Source organism: Epinephelus lanceolatus, chromosome 12 (assembly GCF_041903045.1).
Source record: "Epinephelus lanceolatus isolate andai-2023 chromosome 12, ASM4190304v1, whole genome shotgun sequence".
Taxonomy (NCBI): Eukaryota; Metazoa; Chordata; class Actinopteri; order Perciformes; family Serranidae; genus Epinephelus; species Epinephelus lanceolatus.
In genome coordinates, this window is record NC_135745.1 from 19,380,354 (window position 1) to 19,397,353 (window position 17,000).

General features: G+C 39.9%; 1 protein-coding gene across 2 annotated transcripts in view; it reads left to right on the top strand.

Moving 5' to 3' along the window:
• The window catches only part of LOC117271586 (guanine nucleotide exchange factor VAV3-like), a 68,638-nt gene that overhangs the window by 39,243 nt on the left and 12,395 nt on the right, over window positions 1-17,000 (top strand). For both annotated transcript variants that reach the window (XM_078173087.1, XM_033649867.2), the window contains exons 17-24: window positions 22-113; window positions 936-958; window positions 2,658-2,682; window positions 5,711-5,841; window positions 10,270-10,335; window positions 10,583-10,617; window positions 10,768-10,884; window positions 16,623-16,710. In XM_078173087.1, the coding sequence (XP_078029213.1) occupies window positions 22-113; window positions 936-958; window positions 2,658-2,682; window positions 5,711-5,841; window positions 10,270-10,335; window positions 10,583-10,617; window positions 10,768-10,884; window positions 16,623-16,710 (577 nt within the window). The remainder of the gene's footprint in view (window positions 1-21; window positions 114-935; window positions 959-2,657; window positions 2,683-5,710; window positions 5,842-10,269; window positions 10,336-10,582; window positions 10,618-10,767; window positions 10,885-16,622; window positions 16,711-17,000) is intronic.

A 17,000-nucleotide genomic window follows, 5' to 3' on the forward strand; every position in this document is an offset into this window, starting at 1 on the left:
ACTGTGGTTTATTGTGTCCAGGGGCATCTTTAACCAGGGTTATCTCTGTCAAAAATGTGGGCTGGGGGCTCATAAGGAGTGTCTGGGCCGACTGGGAGTCTGTGGGAGAACAGGTGAGATGGGACACTTTGGTCCTTTACAACTTATCGTAAAAACCAATGGCATCATTTCCATGATATTTTCTTTGTATATTTATGTCCCTCAGAGAACATTTCCTAAATTTTTTGGTGACCTTTCCTCTAGCGCCACCACCAGGCCACATTTTCCACCTAAACTCACAAAATATCAAAATTTAAAAGGCAGATTTCCTTGAAATTTACTCTGCACATTGGTGCTCCCTGAGGGAGGACCTCTTTACATTTTGGGCACTCCATGAGCTTTCCTCCAGCCCCACACACTCATACCAGATTGCCAACCTTGTACATAAAATATCTTACAGCAGGTATAACGATCAAATTTGTTATAAATATTTATGGTTCTCAAAAGATTAATCTGTCTGACTGGTGTAACCCCTTCCCTTACTTTGTGACCCTCGGGCTCAGATTTCCACTTGAACATACCTTTATTCCCCCTTTACATAAAATCAAAATCCCGTTATTTGAAAACATCAAAATACACATGATGCTTTGAAGTTAAAGATAAATTATGTCCTAAAGATATTCAGCAGATGTTGCATCTTACTCCTGTGTCAAGCTTTAGCTCTTTGTCACCAGTCTGGGGCTGTAGTCCAGGTACATTACCCATCCTGAATACACAGACAGCTAAAGGCAGCTCAGGCCTTTGACAAGCCTTCTCAGCAGAAGCGCTGTGGTCTTTATGCATTCTGAGGCATGATGAGGGCCAGCAGGGGTTGACAGTTGAGGTTGTATGTCAGAAAGCCACCACACGCTCATATTGTATTCCTCTCACTGTGTCTGTCTCTCACCTGACTGCAGATTCCGCCAAGCCGAAACCCAAGGTAAGACCTGAACTATTTCTCTTCTTTAACTTAGACACCGACACAATAAGTGAAGCATAACATAGCAGATAAGATAATATGACGCACATGTGGAGGTCTGATTGGCCAGACTCGTGTGAACACACAACAGTGGGTCAGTCAGATGTCCTGCTGCTGCTCTGTGGGTTGGACATCATTTACTTTAATGGTGCATTACTTACAGTTCTTTAGATGTAATCGATAATGGAACATATGTCATAATAAAACTATATTTAGACACTTTAAAAGTCTTCATAGTCTTATTGCTGTGGTGCACCTAAAGGAACAGTGTGTAGGATTCATAGGATTTAGTGACATCTAGTGGTGGGGACTGCAGATCGCAACCAGCTGAAATTTCTCCCATGTACCAAGCATGACACCCCGTTTAGGATTCCTTCAGTATTTATTGTTCATGAGGTTTTTACCATGAGCCGAATTATCTGCAGAGTCTACTCCTTTCCAGAGCAACCAGGCCAGGTAATTAAAACCAGTAAAAACACTGAATAAGGAAGTTTCACATTAGATATTAGCGTTTTTCCAATGCTGTTCAGTTCATTGCCGAGGGGCTGCTCACTACAGTAGCCGATGCAAAACGTCTAATGGCTCTCTTCAGACCAAGTGTGTTAAAGACAGGTTTCGGCACTTTCGGATACAGTACCTTTGGAACCAAAAGTAACCTTTTAGACATAGGTTTGCTTAGCATTTCCACCATAAACAGTACTCCTTTGTGTGAGGCAGCAAAACATCCTTTCATTTTATAGTCACAGTTTACTAGTATACGTAAAACTCTCCACGGTATGACCAGTGGTTACATAAACCAGCATCACCTCAGCCAGACAGCCAGAACAGACTGCAGTGTTCACAGCTCCACATTTTAGTACCAGATCTGTGTGCTAGGTAACCCAATGGAGGGGTGACCAAAACTGGGGATGGTACAGAACGGTTCCATTGGCACCATCCACATGGAAAAAAGCGTACCGAAATGAACTGTACCGCACCGTACTGCTTGGTGGAAACGGGGCTTTAGAAACATGGTGGACTCCTTAGACAAGCACCCGCTCCCTTTGTAGATATAAACAGCTCATTCTAAGGAAACAAAAATACAGCGATCCTTATTTTCAGGTGATTAAACACTGAAGAAAACATAGTTATTCTGCCAGTATATCCCCCTTAATCCCACACACTGGCCCTTTAAAGCTTCATGTAATTCACCTTTCAGAAAATGATGAGTACTTTTAATTTTTAAACTGAAATGGGCAAAATGAGTCACTTCGCAACAAATGCAAGAAATTCAAGTGTGCCTCCCAGACATTTCTGTCTCTGCAATTTGTGACAGCTAATCTAAAAAGTGAACACTCTATGATACCCTGGTGTGTTGTGGACAAAAGGATAAAAAGATCCAGTACTTATAATTTTTTTTATTACAATTTCCCCCCAAAAAGACAAAATCCTGAGAAAGAGAACTCCCAAATTTTACTCTTGTTGCCTGTCTTTCACTTTTAAAATGGTTAGCCCACACATCTAATGAGTAGAACACACAGTATGATTGTATTAAGAGTATGACTCATTCTTCAGGTCAGGCTGATCCTGCACAAGGATCTCTCTCTCTCTGTAATTCTTTTTTCCTCCCTTGTTTTCTTTGTTTTTCTCCATCTTGCTTACTTTCTCTCTCCATCTACAGGAAAGCACAACACCACCAGACCCAGGTCAGTATGGCACGACCATTTCACCGCTTTTGTGAACCTGCTAAGGGCTTTACGTGGTACCTCTTAAGCCGCTTTCATCTCGGTTCTGTAACAAAACAAACACGGGCAGGATGAAAAGGAGACGGTTAGTCAGAGGCCAGAGAGAGACCTGGAGGAGATAGATGGTGGTTTAAAGCTCAACCTCAGATGTTATCATAGCCCTCACCCACCCATCACATTTTTGATCAAATGTTACTCAACTCTTTCTTTTTTACTTTGACCCCCTGAAAAAACCCTGAAGATGTTTTCTCAGAAATGCACTGACATGATTTTCTCCTGCTCACATACAGGGTTCAAAGGAGGAAATGAGCAACAACAGTTTCCTTCTGACAAATAGATTTGAGTAAGAATAACCAATGAATAATAGGATGCAGAGGGATCCCTTAACCAATGCACAAAAAAAAGCCTTTTTCTCACTGCGTGAGAACGGCAAGACGGCATTGAGATGAATTGGAGTGGGTGGAATCATTATGAGGACTATGGCAGGAGAAATGCTGGCAGAAAAGCACTTCCAGCATACTATATGCCTCGGCCTCAACCGCTGAGCTGTGCCTTTGTGATAAATCAATTTCCATAAGGGGCTTTATGAGAAAGACAGCCGTGCTTATTGTTCTTATTAAAAACATGAATATGAGATATTCCATTCATTTGAGGTCACCGTCAGCTAATAGTCTCCTCGGGCTGGTTTGCAGGGGAGCCGTGGCTGTGGAAGGGAGGTGTGTCTGAGAGAGCTAGATGTGTGAGTCTGTGGAGAGTAAGTGGCTGTGTCTTTTAAGTTGGCAGGGGTGTTTAGTCTTAGCCTTAGCCGGATGCTTGTGGCTGTGTTTGTCTGCCATGCTGAGGAAAGATTGGAGCAGCACCGTACAGGAATCAAAGAGATTAATTTTTCTGCAACAGTAAATCGCTGCTTTTTAGGATGCCGCATTCTGATGGTTTATACGGACCTCAATCAAACTGACTGTCAGGACGTCCACGTTTATGTAGGTGCTGGAGATGGATTGTGCTGAAACATTTAGGACAATGACAGTTAGGAAAATTGCTTTGTGTACATGATTAGCACAAGATGTACAAATAATTATTAAAACAGACAAAAAAAAAAATCTCACCCAACTCTCGTGATATCTAGTCATGCAGATAGTTTTGGCATCATTTGCCCATGTTTTGACACATCTGCCTGTGAGATTTCTGCTGTCAGCCCAATACAAAGCAGTTGTGATAGAAAATTTTGTTTATTGTGCTTAGAGCATTGAAAAAAATACATTTAAAGAGCAACTTAACAACAGCCAAAAATCTTGGTTTTACCAACCACACACTGCTGCAATGATAGAAAAGAGTACTCCAGGGTGCATCAGTACCCCGTACTTTGCTGTTGTCAGTATGAAGAAGAAGAAAAGAGCAAATGAAAAGAGAAAATGCATGAGAACATATCATGGTGTATGTAGGTTGCAGTTGGCCCTAATGAGAATAAGAGGTGCTTGACTTTCAGTTTATTTCTGAGCGCTAGAACTAACAGTGATTCTCAGAGCACTATATCTGAAACTATGAGCACTTGTAGCCAGTGCATTTACCAAGTGTGCTGAACTGAATGTATGTACTCTGCTTTACACTCTGCTTAGTTTCTAACACACTTTATGCAAAACTAAGCACAACTAACTGCTATATATTCACTTTGCAATTTATGTAATAACACACTTCCAGCAAAACTGTTAAAATTGGTCTCCACACACTGCACTGTATAAATCTAAAGAGAACATTATAAGATTTCAGCCTTTACGTTTTCGGTCAGCAAAACTTGCTTTGGTTTGTCACTGTTTCTGTGAGGATTACTGAGGCAGATCCAGCAAATTATTGAACTGTTTTTAACAATGCTTTAACATGTTAATATGTAAATTATAATTGTGAACATATATGTGTAAATAGTTAACTGTGCAAACGTTGTAAATGTATTTTTAGCAAATTACTAAAACATGTGAATTAACTTAACTTGTAAGCCTTACATTTGTAAATGACAAAATATTTTTAAGTACAGCGAATTTCTGGCACAGAACTTTTATTTTGAATTGCTGTTTCCTGCTGTAATTACGTTGAATGTATTAAACTGTGCAGACCGTGAACTAATGACTATGGAGAAATCTGGACCCTGTAGCTAGACCAGTTGGGAACCAATGATCTAAACTAATCCAAACTAAATTAAACACTATTTTGCCAATTTTACTCACAAATCAGAGCTTGAGTACTATAAACACGCCATGGATAAATATTTGGACAATACTGGACAGAGAGATGTTGATGAAGTCTTATGAGGGTGTGAGATTAGGCCTATTTTTTCTGTTCTTTTTTGTTTTCTTCAAGTGCACTTTTGCTGTTTGATGAGAGCATGCAAACATTTTGAGAAACTTTCTTCTCTATTTGTATTTGTTGCATTTTATTTGCATTGATAGTCTGTTATAATTGTAATACACATCCATTATTTACACATTTGGATACCAGTGTATATGTGTTTAAGACATGAATGACAAAACCTAATTGAAAAACTGCTATACCCTGCACACAGGAAATGCAAAAGCCACAGGTGTTTTTCATTTATACTATCAGTGCATAGTTTCAGTAAAAGTATTAATCATAATTTCAGTTATAGTACAGTAAATACTAACACCTAGTGTAACTTTACACATCTAACAGAATACTTGGAATAGGCCTATCATGATCTTTCCACTTTAGTCAGAGTCTCAGCAGCACAGCACTCTGTGATTCAAATGCCTATTTTCCCCAAGATTTTATCAGTAGCGCCTTCTTCTTTATCATTTTCAAAAAGTCTCTCTGTCATACATGGCTGCTGTAGTTTTAATCTATTACCCAAAAGTAATGATGACTCAGGCTACACGTGGCATTACTGCTCTTGCACCTGTTGTATGTTCCTCTGTATCTGACTCTCTGATAAATGTTTAAAAAGTTGAGTATGACTGTGTTTGTATTCCCTGTCTGCTAGGTTTACCCAGGATGGTTGTGATCAGAGACTACAGTGGCATCCCCTGTCCCCAGTGCGGGCCCCCACTAAGCATTCATGCGGGGGATGTCATTGAACTGATGTTTGCCGACCTGCACAGCTCCTGGTGGCAGGTGCGTGTCACTCAGCTCATCCTTCGTTTTATCTCAACATCTGTGACTCTATGAAAAAATAACATGTCACGGCTCACCGGGTTGGTTCCGTGCACGCAATGTCTTTGCAGTGTCATGGGTTTGATTCCGTGCTGCGTGTCACTCCTCGTCTCTCTCCTGCTGGGTGTTCCGCGATCTGAAAAAAGCTGTCAAAAACATATTAATGGGGTGACATCAACAATTTATCTCCCTCCGGCCATCATTGTTTATAAATCACAAATGGTATTGTGGTTGTTTTATCACATTGTGGGTCCTGTCAGGTGAGCCATAAATAAGACTTTATTATGAGGTCAGCGTTAATTAGAAATATCAGACAAAGATCTGTTTGAACTCCACAGAACCCCAGTTACATTAAAAACAGGGTATGTGTCTGTTCTTTCACTCCTCGGATTGAATCACAGCCTACATCAGATGATCTAACCAATTAGTGGCTTTAGTTGATTAATTGAGTGCCACAGTGAGACAATAAAACAGCAGACACTGGAGCCTCTGGTGGATGTTTTAATGGTTAGTGCACAACCTCATGTACAGGCACATTTAGCAACCATCTCACGAGGTCAGCCAAAGGTTGACAGCGTTTGACCTTATCTATTTTTGAAAGGATGGGCGATTTATCTGGGGTCTTCCGGCAGCCTCCCTAGCTGTTTCTCACTCTGCTTTACGGCGGCATTAAAGCCTCATCCTCCTGTTGGTGCTGCTCCAATCAGACTACAGTCTTTGCCAACGGCACGGCTGGGACTTGGCACGTAGCCCGATTTCCTATGCTCCGTGTTTCTCTCTGTTGTGACAGAGCACAAGGTGGAGGGTGAGGACATGAATGCCAGGAGACTTCTTGTAAGCCGATAGAAGGGCTAGCAGAATGTCATGCTGCAGACCTGATGGCACTGCATTGTTTGCTGCCATGGAAACCATGCTTGCGGGGAGGGGATAATTAAAGGAATTAAATGATAATACACATTTGTATCTATTCCTGTCCTGTGCATAATGATACTGCAACAACGCCACTTAAACCAATCCACCAAAACGTCACATTCCATTTAACCTATGTTTTGCAGTGGAGCGCAATTGTACTTACTTTTTCTGCAGAGGGCTGTAATGCGTATTGACAGCTGGTGGCAGTAATGAGCTGGAAAATGTATGATGCAAAAATAAAAGAGAAGATGATTAAGAAGACAACAATGTCATTTAAAGAGGACCTATTATGCTCATTTTCAGGTTCATACTTGTATTTAACATTTCACTAGAACATGTTTACATGCTTTAATGGTTTAATTTACATTGCTTTAATCAACACTTTATTTTCCTCATACTGTTTGTGCTGGAGCATCTGTGTTCACCCTCTGTCTGTGAGGGCTCTGTTTAGCCCAGTCTCCTCTGTTTAGTCAACATATCTCAGCTTCTCTGCACTGCCGTTGCAGCCAGAGGATGACTGTAACGGAGAATAGCGTCATGTTTTACCATGAAAAAACACCAATAAAAGCTTCTCAACACAACGGGACATGTTTCAGAGGGAATATGTTCCAAAATCGGGGCGCAATTTACATCCTTGGCAACCAAGATTACATGTTTCCCTGGCATTAGCATGTAGCTACATGCATGTTAGCAGTGTATTTGCAGCCACGAAATGACCATAACAGAGGGCAAAACCACTTTCTACTGTAAAAAATCACAAGCTTCTAAACAATAACAACATCAGCAACCAAGTTTACATGTTATCCTGATGATAGCACATAGATTCATGTGGCAGTGTAGGCTAATGTAAACACGTGCAGTAGCGATTAAGACAACAGCAATCTCATTTAAAGATGACCTATTATGCTCATTTTCGGGTTGTATTTAATGTTCCTGCAAGAACATGTTTACATGCTTTAATAGACAAAAAAAAACCCTTTATGTTCCTCATACTGTTTGTGCTGGAACACCTGTGTTCACCCTCTGTCTGAGATGGCACCATTTAGTGCCTGTCTCTGCCAGCCAGTGTTGCCAGGTGGGAAATGTAGAATTATCGTACCAGAGACTCAAAATTATTGTATTTTGAGGAAAATTATCGTACATCCATCATAACCAAAATAACAATCCTACTGATGCACTATAGGCAATTATACAACAGTTAGTTTTGACTGAGTAATTTGATTGGACGAGAAGCATTCCGTCCGTGAGTGCTGATATAGAGTATAACATCACTGGTCACTCTAGTGTTTACTTTATTTTCCATTTTTCTTGCTTCTAATTTTCTTCTTCTTCTGTTTTGAATCTCATTTTCGCTCGACTTCCTGATGGGTCCTAGTGCCTCGTGGGGTGGGTACAGCTGACCATTCAGCCAATCGTGCTCATTGTTCAGAGACAAACGTCACCCGTATCGCATGCTAAGCAAAGTGCGATTGGCTGGAAACATGTCACATGAGAACAGATGCCTTCAGGGCTCACAAAAAAACTCCGGCATACTGATTACAACCACACTTTCATGAAATGGTCAAATTATCGTACATTTGGCCTTTTTTGGGATTATTGATCGTACATTGTACAGAGGGCCAAATTGTCGTACAGATACGATAATTATCGTACACCTGGCAACGCTGCTGCCAGCCCCCCTCCAGAGAAGCCCAGTCTGCTCTGATTGGTCAGCATTTCTGGTTCTTCCATATCTAGCGGCACTTTTTACCATGGAAAGTCACCAATGAAAGCTTCTAAACACAATTGGGCATGTTCCAGTGGGAATACTTGGGAGCAATTTATGACATTGGCTACCAAGATTACATGTTTCCCTGGCATTAGCATGTAGCTACATGTAGCAGTGTACTGCTAACATACATGACTGTAACAGAGAGTAAAGGCACTTTCTACTGTGAAAAATCACCAGTAAAAGCTTCTAAAAAAGCAACATCACAACCAAGTTGACATGTTTTCCTAACAATAGCACGTAGATTGACGTAGCAATGCAGGCTACTTGATATAAACACTTGTAGCAGCGTGCCTGGAGCAGATGACCATATAAAGAATTTCAGCACACTATGACATCATGCTGTAGCCAGAGTAGAAAAAAACTGTTACAGGTGTTCAAGAGTTTTTGCTCCTTCATACATTTACTTTATTATTTGAAACTTTGGCCACATTTAATATGAACATCCGTCATTGTAACAACTACAACTAAGAAACAAAATACGGAAGAGCATAATAGGTTCCCTTTAAACAATTAAAGTTAGAAAACATGGAAAAAAGGCTTTACAAATGTTCTCAACAAGTTTGTTAGGTCTTACGGTCACACCCAATGTGTTTTGGAGGAACACAGAATCTAAAGAAAACCCAGTTTATTTACAATGAAAACTCCACAGGGTACCTTTAATCTTCAGTGTCCCCGGTGGCGCCAGAGGATGGAATTACAGAACATTGAGAATTCATATCCCCTGTTACCCAGGAGGCAATTATCCCCCATCCCACTGGCAGAACAATACAATCAATCACTGTAATTTCATTTGATCCTTTGGCTGCTGCCTGTTTATGCCAACAGAGTAATAAGTTTAATCTTTATCATACGCTTATCGAAAGCATAACAAATAGAGAGGGGCTCTCAAAAAACCTTTGATGAAATGTTATTACACAGAATGAATCATAGAGATGGGTAAAGATTCGCTTTCCAATCTAGTTACTGCCGGGGCTTGCACGGTCCCAAAAAGCATTTCATACTCTAATAAAGAGGAGTGAGGAGGAAAGCATAAACAGGGCAGGAAGCTGAATGAGGAGCTCCACATGCCCTCAACACTCACTGTTTTCTGAGATTGATTCAATGGACTTCAAATTGACCGCAAACTCAAAACTGGAAACTGAAATTAACTTGGGCTTAATGCTGACATACTTATTACCATCAATGTACATGATAGAGAATGACGGTTATGAAATAAAGTGAAACAACTATGGAGGGGCACGTCTGTGTAAAAAATAGGTAATTTGTTTCAACAAAGTGGTTTATTTAGTTGGAGAAAAAAGTCTGTCTACACTATGTTTGTTGAAGGAATTAATGATTTTCATATAAAACTTGTGTTGTGCTTGAGGCAGGCTAGCTAAAATGCAATTGTTAGTCTTTAGTGCAAGCCAGAGAGCTCACGCTGTTTGGATATTCAAAGACCAGAATAAGATCCATTATTTAGTGTTAAACGAGGCTCTTGTTTTGATGCAGTACAAATCTAACTGCCGGCAGAGTTTGAACCATAATTAACTTGGGCTGCAAATTAGATGCACTGCTTGTTGTGTGCTAATTGCTGAGGATTTATTGAAGCGAGTGTGGGAGGGGAAGAGAAAAAGGAAGAGAGAGAGAGAAAGAGAGGGAGAAAAAGAGAGGTGTAGTTGCTCCCAGACAAATATAATGCGATTAACAGCCAGTTGCCATTGCAGGGAAAAATTCTGGCGACAAGCAAGATTGGCTTCTTTCCAAGTGATGCTGTGAGGCCTTGCCCGTGTGTAAGTGTGCATATTTTTCGTAATCAATAAGACACATTTAGTGTGATTACAATGCATTCACTGGATAATGGCTACTATTGATGTCTTGGCAAAGAAATGTAGTGCTTTTCAATTGCACTTTTTCGCCGTAGAAGAGTGATTTTAGTCATTAGATGTGGCTTGAATATCACATTACCACAAATGACCTCCACCCCTCTGTATCGACTCCATTAAAACACAAAATAACCGCAATTCTTTTCCATTCCAGGTTCCAAAACCTGTCGATTACTCTGCCCAACTCTGGTAAGCGAGGAAAACAAATGGCTGTTGATTGCTTACAATAACTACAAATCATTCTTGCTCTATTTTATTGATTGTATCGACTGTTCTCATCCTCATGTTCAGAATGATTGATTGCAGTGTAAGTGCAGTAGTTGTTCATGGGTGGTTCAGGTTTGCAGGGCCTATGGAGAGGTACCAGGCTGAGGTGGAGCTTCTGGACCGAGGAAACAGCACCTATCTGGTTCGACACAGGAGTAAAGAGTGCACTGAGTACGCCATCAGTATAAAGTAAGTGAAATGATGACTTGTTTTCCATTTATTTCTATACTAAATCTCCTACAATTTTCACTCACTTTAGTCGTCCAAGAATGCTGGTATAAACAAAATTCATGCAGTCAGCAGCAGTCTTGTGGGCAAAAACACCTTATTGTGAGAGGTGAGTGGCAAGAATCATTCAAGCAAAAAAAATGCCCACATGCAAATAACAGCTCTGTACAACACTGGTGCTGTATTTGAAAACAAGCAGCTCATCAAATGTTAAAAGTGGATGGGCCGCAGCAGAAGGAGGTCATGCTGTGTTCCACTCATACCAATGAAAAACAAAAAAAGTTATAGTGACTATGTAATCATGAAGAATGAAAAAGAGTTTGCTTGGTCTGATGAGTCACAATTGAGGGCCAGAATTAAGTTTGAAGGGTCGTTTTACCCAAACTGCAAAAAACACATTTTCTCGCTCACCTTCTAGTTGAATCAAGCAAATAGTTCTGCCCAAATTTTGTCTCAGAGCTTTCGGCCCTTAAAAATGCACATATAGAAAAAATACTTACCTTGGTCCAGACCTTGGAATCCACCCACTCCACCAAGTTGACTGATTCGTCTGGCATTGTGACATAAAACAGCAGTTTTTCAGTTGTAATAAAACAACCAATAAGCGCAGCAGTGGGACTAACAAATAGTCAATCAGAGCAATCGGCTGGACTTCTGCCATCGTCAAGCAATGTCAAGCATTGTCAAGCATTATCAAGCGGTGCGCTGGAACTAGTGAGGAGCAGTAACAACAGCACAATTATTAAGGCTGTTCTAAATTGACATGTTTTCTCAATATAAATGAACATCGTAGATTGTTTTACTTTGCTACGCTCTCCACTTAAAACCCCAGCAAAACTAGTATGTTGCCGTGGCTACGTATCAGTGTGGACTAAAAATTCTCACTCCGATCTCGTCACATATCACAGTTTGGTCATGGACTTTCCACATCCAAATATGACGTGAAAGGTACCCTGGGTGCGTTGGTTGTTGATATTCTGGGATGCCGTGCCAAGTTCTGCCTGTTACATGCATTGTCTTCTTTCAAAATACACTTCCATTTTCACTGGAAATTTACTGTTTACATACAGTCTCTTTCAAAATAAATGCACTACGTCGGTACAACACCACAAATTTATGTTTTTTTCCTTCAACAATAATGCACGTGGTTGGGTTTAGGCAACAAAGGCACTTGGTTGGGTTCAGGAAAAAATAACAGGGTTTGGCTTTCTAATCTTACGGGACATGAACACCGCTGAAAGTCATTGTTTGGTGGACCAATCCAACACCCCTCCAGCACACCCTGCTAAGACTTTCGCCGCTTTAACTGGCTATAACAGTGACCGGCCGACGTTAAAGGACAGCTCTTTCATTGGTGTCTGACGCTGCAAGTCACTGCCCAAGCACTGGATTTTGATGACTTCAGAGTGAAACTGGGTTGAAAAATGATGTTAGATTTAGGTACAGTATATTCATTGGTCCCTAGTATGGGTTAACAATACATGTGTTTGTTCTGAACTGTTCGGCACACATTACAAACTGAACAATCTATTGAACTAATCCTATTACATTTGGAAATTTAAATATACAGCATTCATTTAACATTAATGGATTATGGATCACTGTTGTGCGTTTAACAACAAGGGTTTGCAGTAATCCTGTTTCTTAACGTTACATAATTCTTAAAGTTAACTATAGACGGGGCGTTGGTGGCTTAGTGGTAGAGCTGGCGCCCCATGTACAAGGCTGTTGCCGCAGCGGCCCAGGCTCGACCCCAGCCTGTGGCCCCCTGCTGCATGCCATTTTTTTTTTTACTATAGACATTGTCTGAGAACTACTCAGCAGATGAAGGCTACTCACAAAGTTATTATATAACCTATTAGTTAAGGTTTTTCTCTACAAACAGGTCTGTATTCAAGTGTGATTGTGCTTAGCAGTGCATTTGACCAATGTTGCCAAAGCCATATAGTCATATGTAGCCTGAAGTAGGATGTTATGTTTGCCATAACGTTAGCTAATCGCTCATTAAGAGAGAGAGATGGGTTCATTCCATCTGGTAAAGGGCTGTTTTGCATGGGTGGAATATGGTCTCAATAAAATCATAAATACAAGTCTCCTTCAAACATGGCACACTGTAGGATTTATGCAAGATTAAAACGCCTTTATTTTACATGGCAGTATTGTAATTGCTAATTAAGAAAAAGTGCTGGTTAAACCTAAACTCAAGAGGTGGACATATCAGTAAAGGGACAGTAGAGTCTTGTATTTCAATTATTCTAACTCTGTATGTGAGACAAGTGGTCAGAGGGGAGGAAACAAACCAAATTTAATAACCCATTTACGAGAAAACAGTGAATCAGCAGTTCTTGTTTATGGACACACATTGCTTCCACCTTTCAGTGTGGCCCTTGAAAACTTATTTCCAGTTACTGGATAATTCCCAGACCATGCTGTGAACAGTTTTTATTGGAACTACTTAGCACACAAGAAATAGTCCCTGTAAAAAACATTGATAGTGAGTGAGTGATATTAAATCATCATTAAATTCTGCCTCAATTTAATTAAGGTACAGGTAGAAAAGATAGAAATACTTTAACCTTAGCAAAGAAAAACAAAACCATCTGCATACCTAGATGTAACTGATAAAATGTTTTTCTAATGTGAGTATGCACCTTCCGTTGTCAGTGGCACAAGGTTCATCTGAACCTTACATCATACCTCAACATTGTTGCAGTTCATTTTTATCCTGATGGTCGCCACAGTCCGCACATCTCTCAGCTGAGTGCAGCATGGGGAAGAGTTGGCATTGGATGATCTATTTTACCATCTATCCATTGTCTGTCTCTTCTGCTCAGACATATGTTCAAGGAGAGCCTGATAGCTTTGCATTATATTATTTGCTGCTCTTTGGCTATCAGTCTTAGAAATGTATTTCAAAAGAAGGCTAGCAACGCACTTGAATTGTAGATAAAGCATCCATCCCTTTAGGCCTCAATAAATGGCTGCTTTATCTGCAAGTTGAGTGCCTCGGTATCCCTCTTTTGAAATACAACACTGGCCATTTAACTAGCGAATATCTTTCAGGCTACATCAAAGCTTGTTCAGTCTTTAAAAAAAAAAAAAAAAAAAAAAAAAAAGGACTATCGAGCCCTCCCGACCTGGCATGACGGCTCCAAGAGATTATAACGATTGAGGGTGCACTCTGAAATAGTGTTTGGATGTTAAGACTATTTAGCCAGTGACACACCATTCCAGCCCATTTGGTTTGGTGGACTCATACCGTCCCTCATTCAAAGCTTTGATGTACAGGGCCAGTTTCTGAACACTCCAATCCTAATTGCCTGTCTCACTGCTTAAGATCATTATCAGGATGGCCGTTTGAGATAATGGAGCTTTATACAGAGAGCTGCTACTAATCAACTGGAACTGTCTAGTGTCAAACACTACAGTTTGTGAGTGTGGGTGTGTTGAATGATGTTTGTGTGTGTATGTGTGTGTGCAGACTTTGGAGTCTATAGGAGGCAGGAAAGACTCTCCAAACAGGGCTCATCTGTCTCTATGTGTTACTTTATGCACCATATAACTCAACACACATCAATAATATATAACTTGCCATATATTCATAATGTATCTGCAAATTGCAACATGATCATACAATATTCTTCTCATCCGTTATACACTGCATCAGGAGATTTACAGTGTAGATCTACCTCCAGTGTAACTTGCACATTACTATATGGAAAACATGCTGTATACTGCACTGTGCTTGTGATTGTCTTGACAGCACGTCCCCGCTGGTGCCTGCAGTATGTATGTGTGTATTTTCAAGGTTGAACAGCATCACTGTTTCACAAAGTAGTTACTGTAGCCTGTATCACTTATTTATTTAATCAGGCCTATAGCATACCCTCTCAGGTACTGTATGTTATGTTTTACAGTTATACATTTAGAATAACAATAAGGGCGGCACTCCATTTAGCTTTGCTAGATTTAGATGTATGCTGACTTACCAATTTAGGCTTAATGATACTTAAATGTAACAAAGCTTTATTCAATGTTATTTATTACTTCTGTGCTTTTCCTGCCATTAGTCAAAATGTTTGCTTTGAAAAAATGGCCCATTATATTGGTGGTGACAGCTCCAGAAACATCACAGATAAACAAAACAAAACAAAAAGGCAATGAATTAAAACATTTAGCATTGTTGTTGTCTGTTGGAGCAGCTTTTGTGTCATTTCCTGTTACTGAAAAATGAGCATTCTGTAGCAGAAAGTACATACTTTGGGGTTTAGCACATAGCTTATGGTGCTATCGACTGAATGACTGTGACATCACACTATGACAACAGTTATTTCCGGGCAAACTGAATTAATTTAAGTTAGCCATAATGTTTAAAGATATATCATTAAAAATGGCGATTCAACCTATCTCACATTTCTGCCATGCAAAGCATTAAATATAATGCTTTGCTACTGTCTTTGACGAACCAAATCTACCAGCACAGAAGCTTAACAATGTACGGCTATGGATGGAGGCCACAGCAAAACATATTTTAGCACCCAGAACAATCAGTATTAGTTTAGGTGTACGCTATATTTGGAATATTTTCACGGCTTTACCTTACACATTATCCGATGGAGGCAGTGGTAGACCAGCAACTCCAGTGTTCTGCAAAGTAAAATGACTGTTTTTGTCAATGGAATCTGGAGGCTTTGAGATAATGGCTTCAGCTGCACTTTGGAAATGGCTGTCTGACAGTAAGGTAAAGCGGGGAAGATATACTAAATATAGTGTACGCTAAAACTTTAGTTGGGTCTTTTTTAGGTGAAAAACTAACCAATGGAGGCAGCATGCTCAGCGGCGTTTCATTTTATGAACATGACACAAGAGTTTTTTACCCAGAAATGATTGTAAACAAGCATCGTGATTTGGTGTATAAAAGTGGGTTTGTCTAACAGTGCTGTGGTAAGTACTCAGCCACACCTATTGTACATCAGCCTATCACTACTGTTTGTCCACACTGCTCAAATGTTCGGAATAAAACCACAAAACTCTGATTTAACTCATAAATTGAGTTATTTTATTTAAACTATTTAAACTTAATTTTTGGGACTACTTTTCTTTTGTTGGAGACTCTTTTTTAAATAGTTTGATAGTTTTGCTTTAAGGTGCTTTATTCCAAAGCTGAATAGGTTGTTACCACACAAAATAATATATTATCCATGCAGATTCTACAAAGGTTGTCTTGGTCCAGACAGTATAACAGGCATAAACAAATAAGAACTACTTTTCACTTGTATTTGTGTTGTTAATTACTTGATCCTTTTTGCTCTTAATGCTGCTAAAATATTCCATATGAAACAACTGAAAAAGGAAAAACCACTGTTTGGTATAACTGCTTCAAAACTTCAGGTATTACTCTTCCTGTGATGAAGGGTCCTTAGCAGACACTGGTATACACAGTATGAATTCATCCTACAGAGTAAGACTGTGTAATCCTGTGATGCTTCTATTATTAACTGATGTGAGTGAATTGAACCTGATTTCCACTGCAGGGAAAACCAGAGGTGTTCTTGTCAGACAAAGTTGCTTGGCTCAGCTCAGTGTGGTAACCGACAGTCAGCATAGACGGACCTTCGTGATGGTTCACCATAGAGACTGGAGTGATGTGGAAGCATGTATAGTTGATTAGCAGCCCATGTCTTATTCATCCTCCACAGGTTCAACGATAAAGTCAAGCACATTAAGATTCTGACCAAGAATGGCTGCTTTTACATCGCTGAGAGCCGGCTGTTCAAGACTGTGCTGGTAAAGGATGGATTTTTGTATTTTATATTTTTATTTTTAAAGATTTTTGTGCTCTATAAAATACTGTAGCATCAATGAGTATAATCATTTTGACATTACACTGCTTTTGCAGCACTCCCTAGAGATAAACCCCAGCATGCAATTGAGAGGTTTACTGTTGTTGTACAGTGATAAAATATGTCGACTAGTGGTTTATTTCTACGTTTGTGTATGCACCCACAAAGCTACAAGAGCATGTTGTAAGCAACTGCCTGTGGTATTGTATCTCAGTCGCTAATATTAGCATGTTT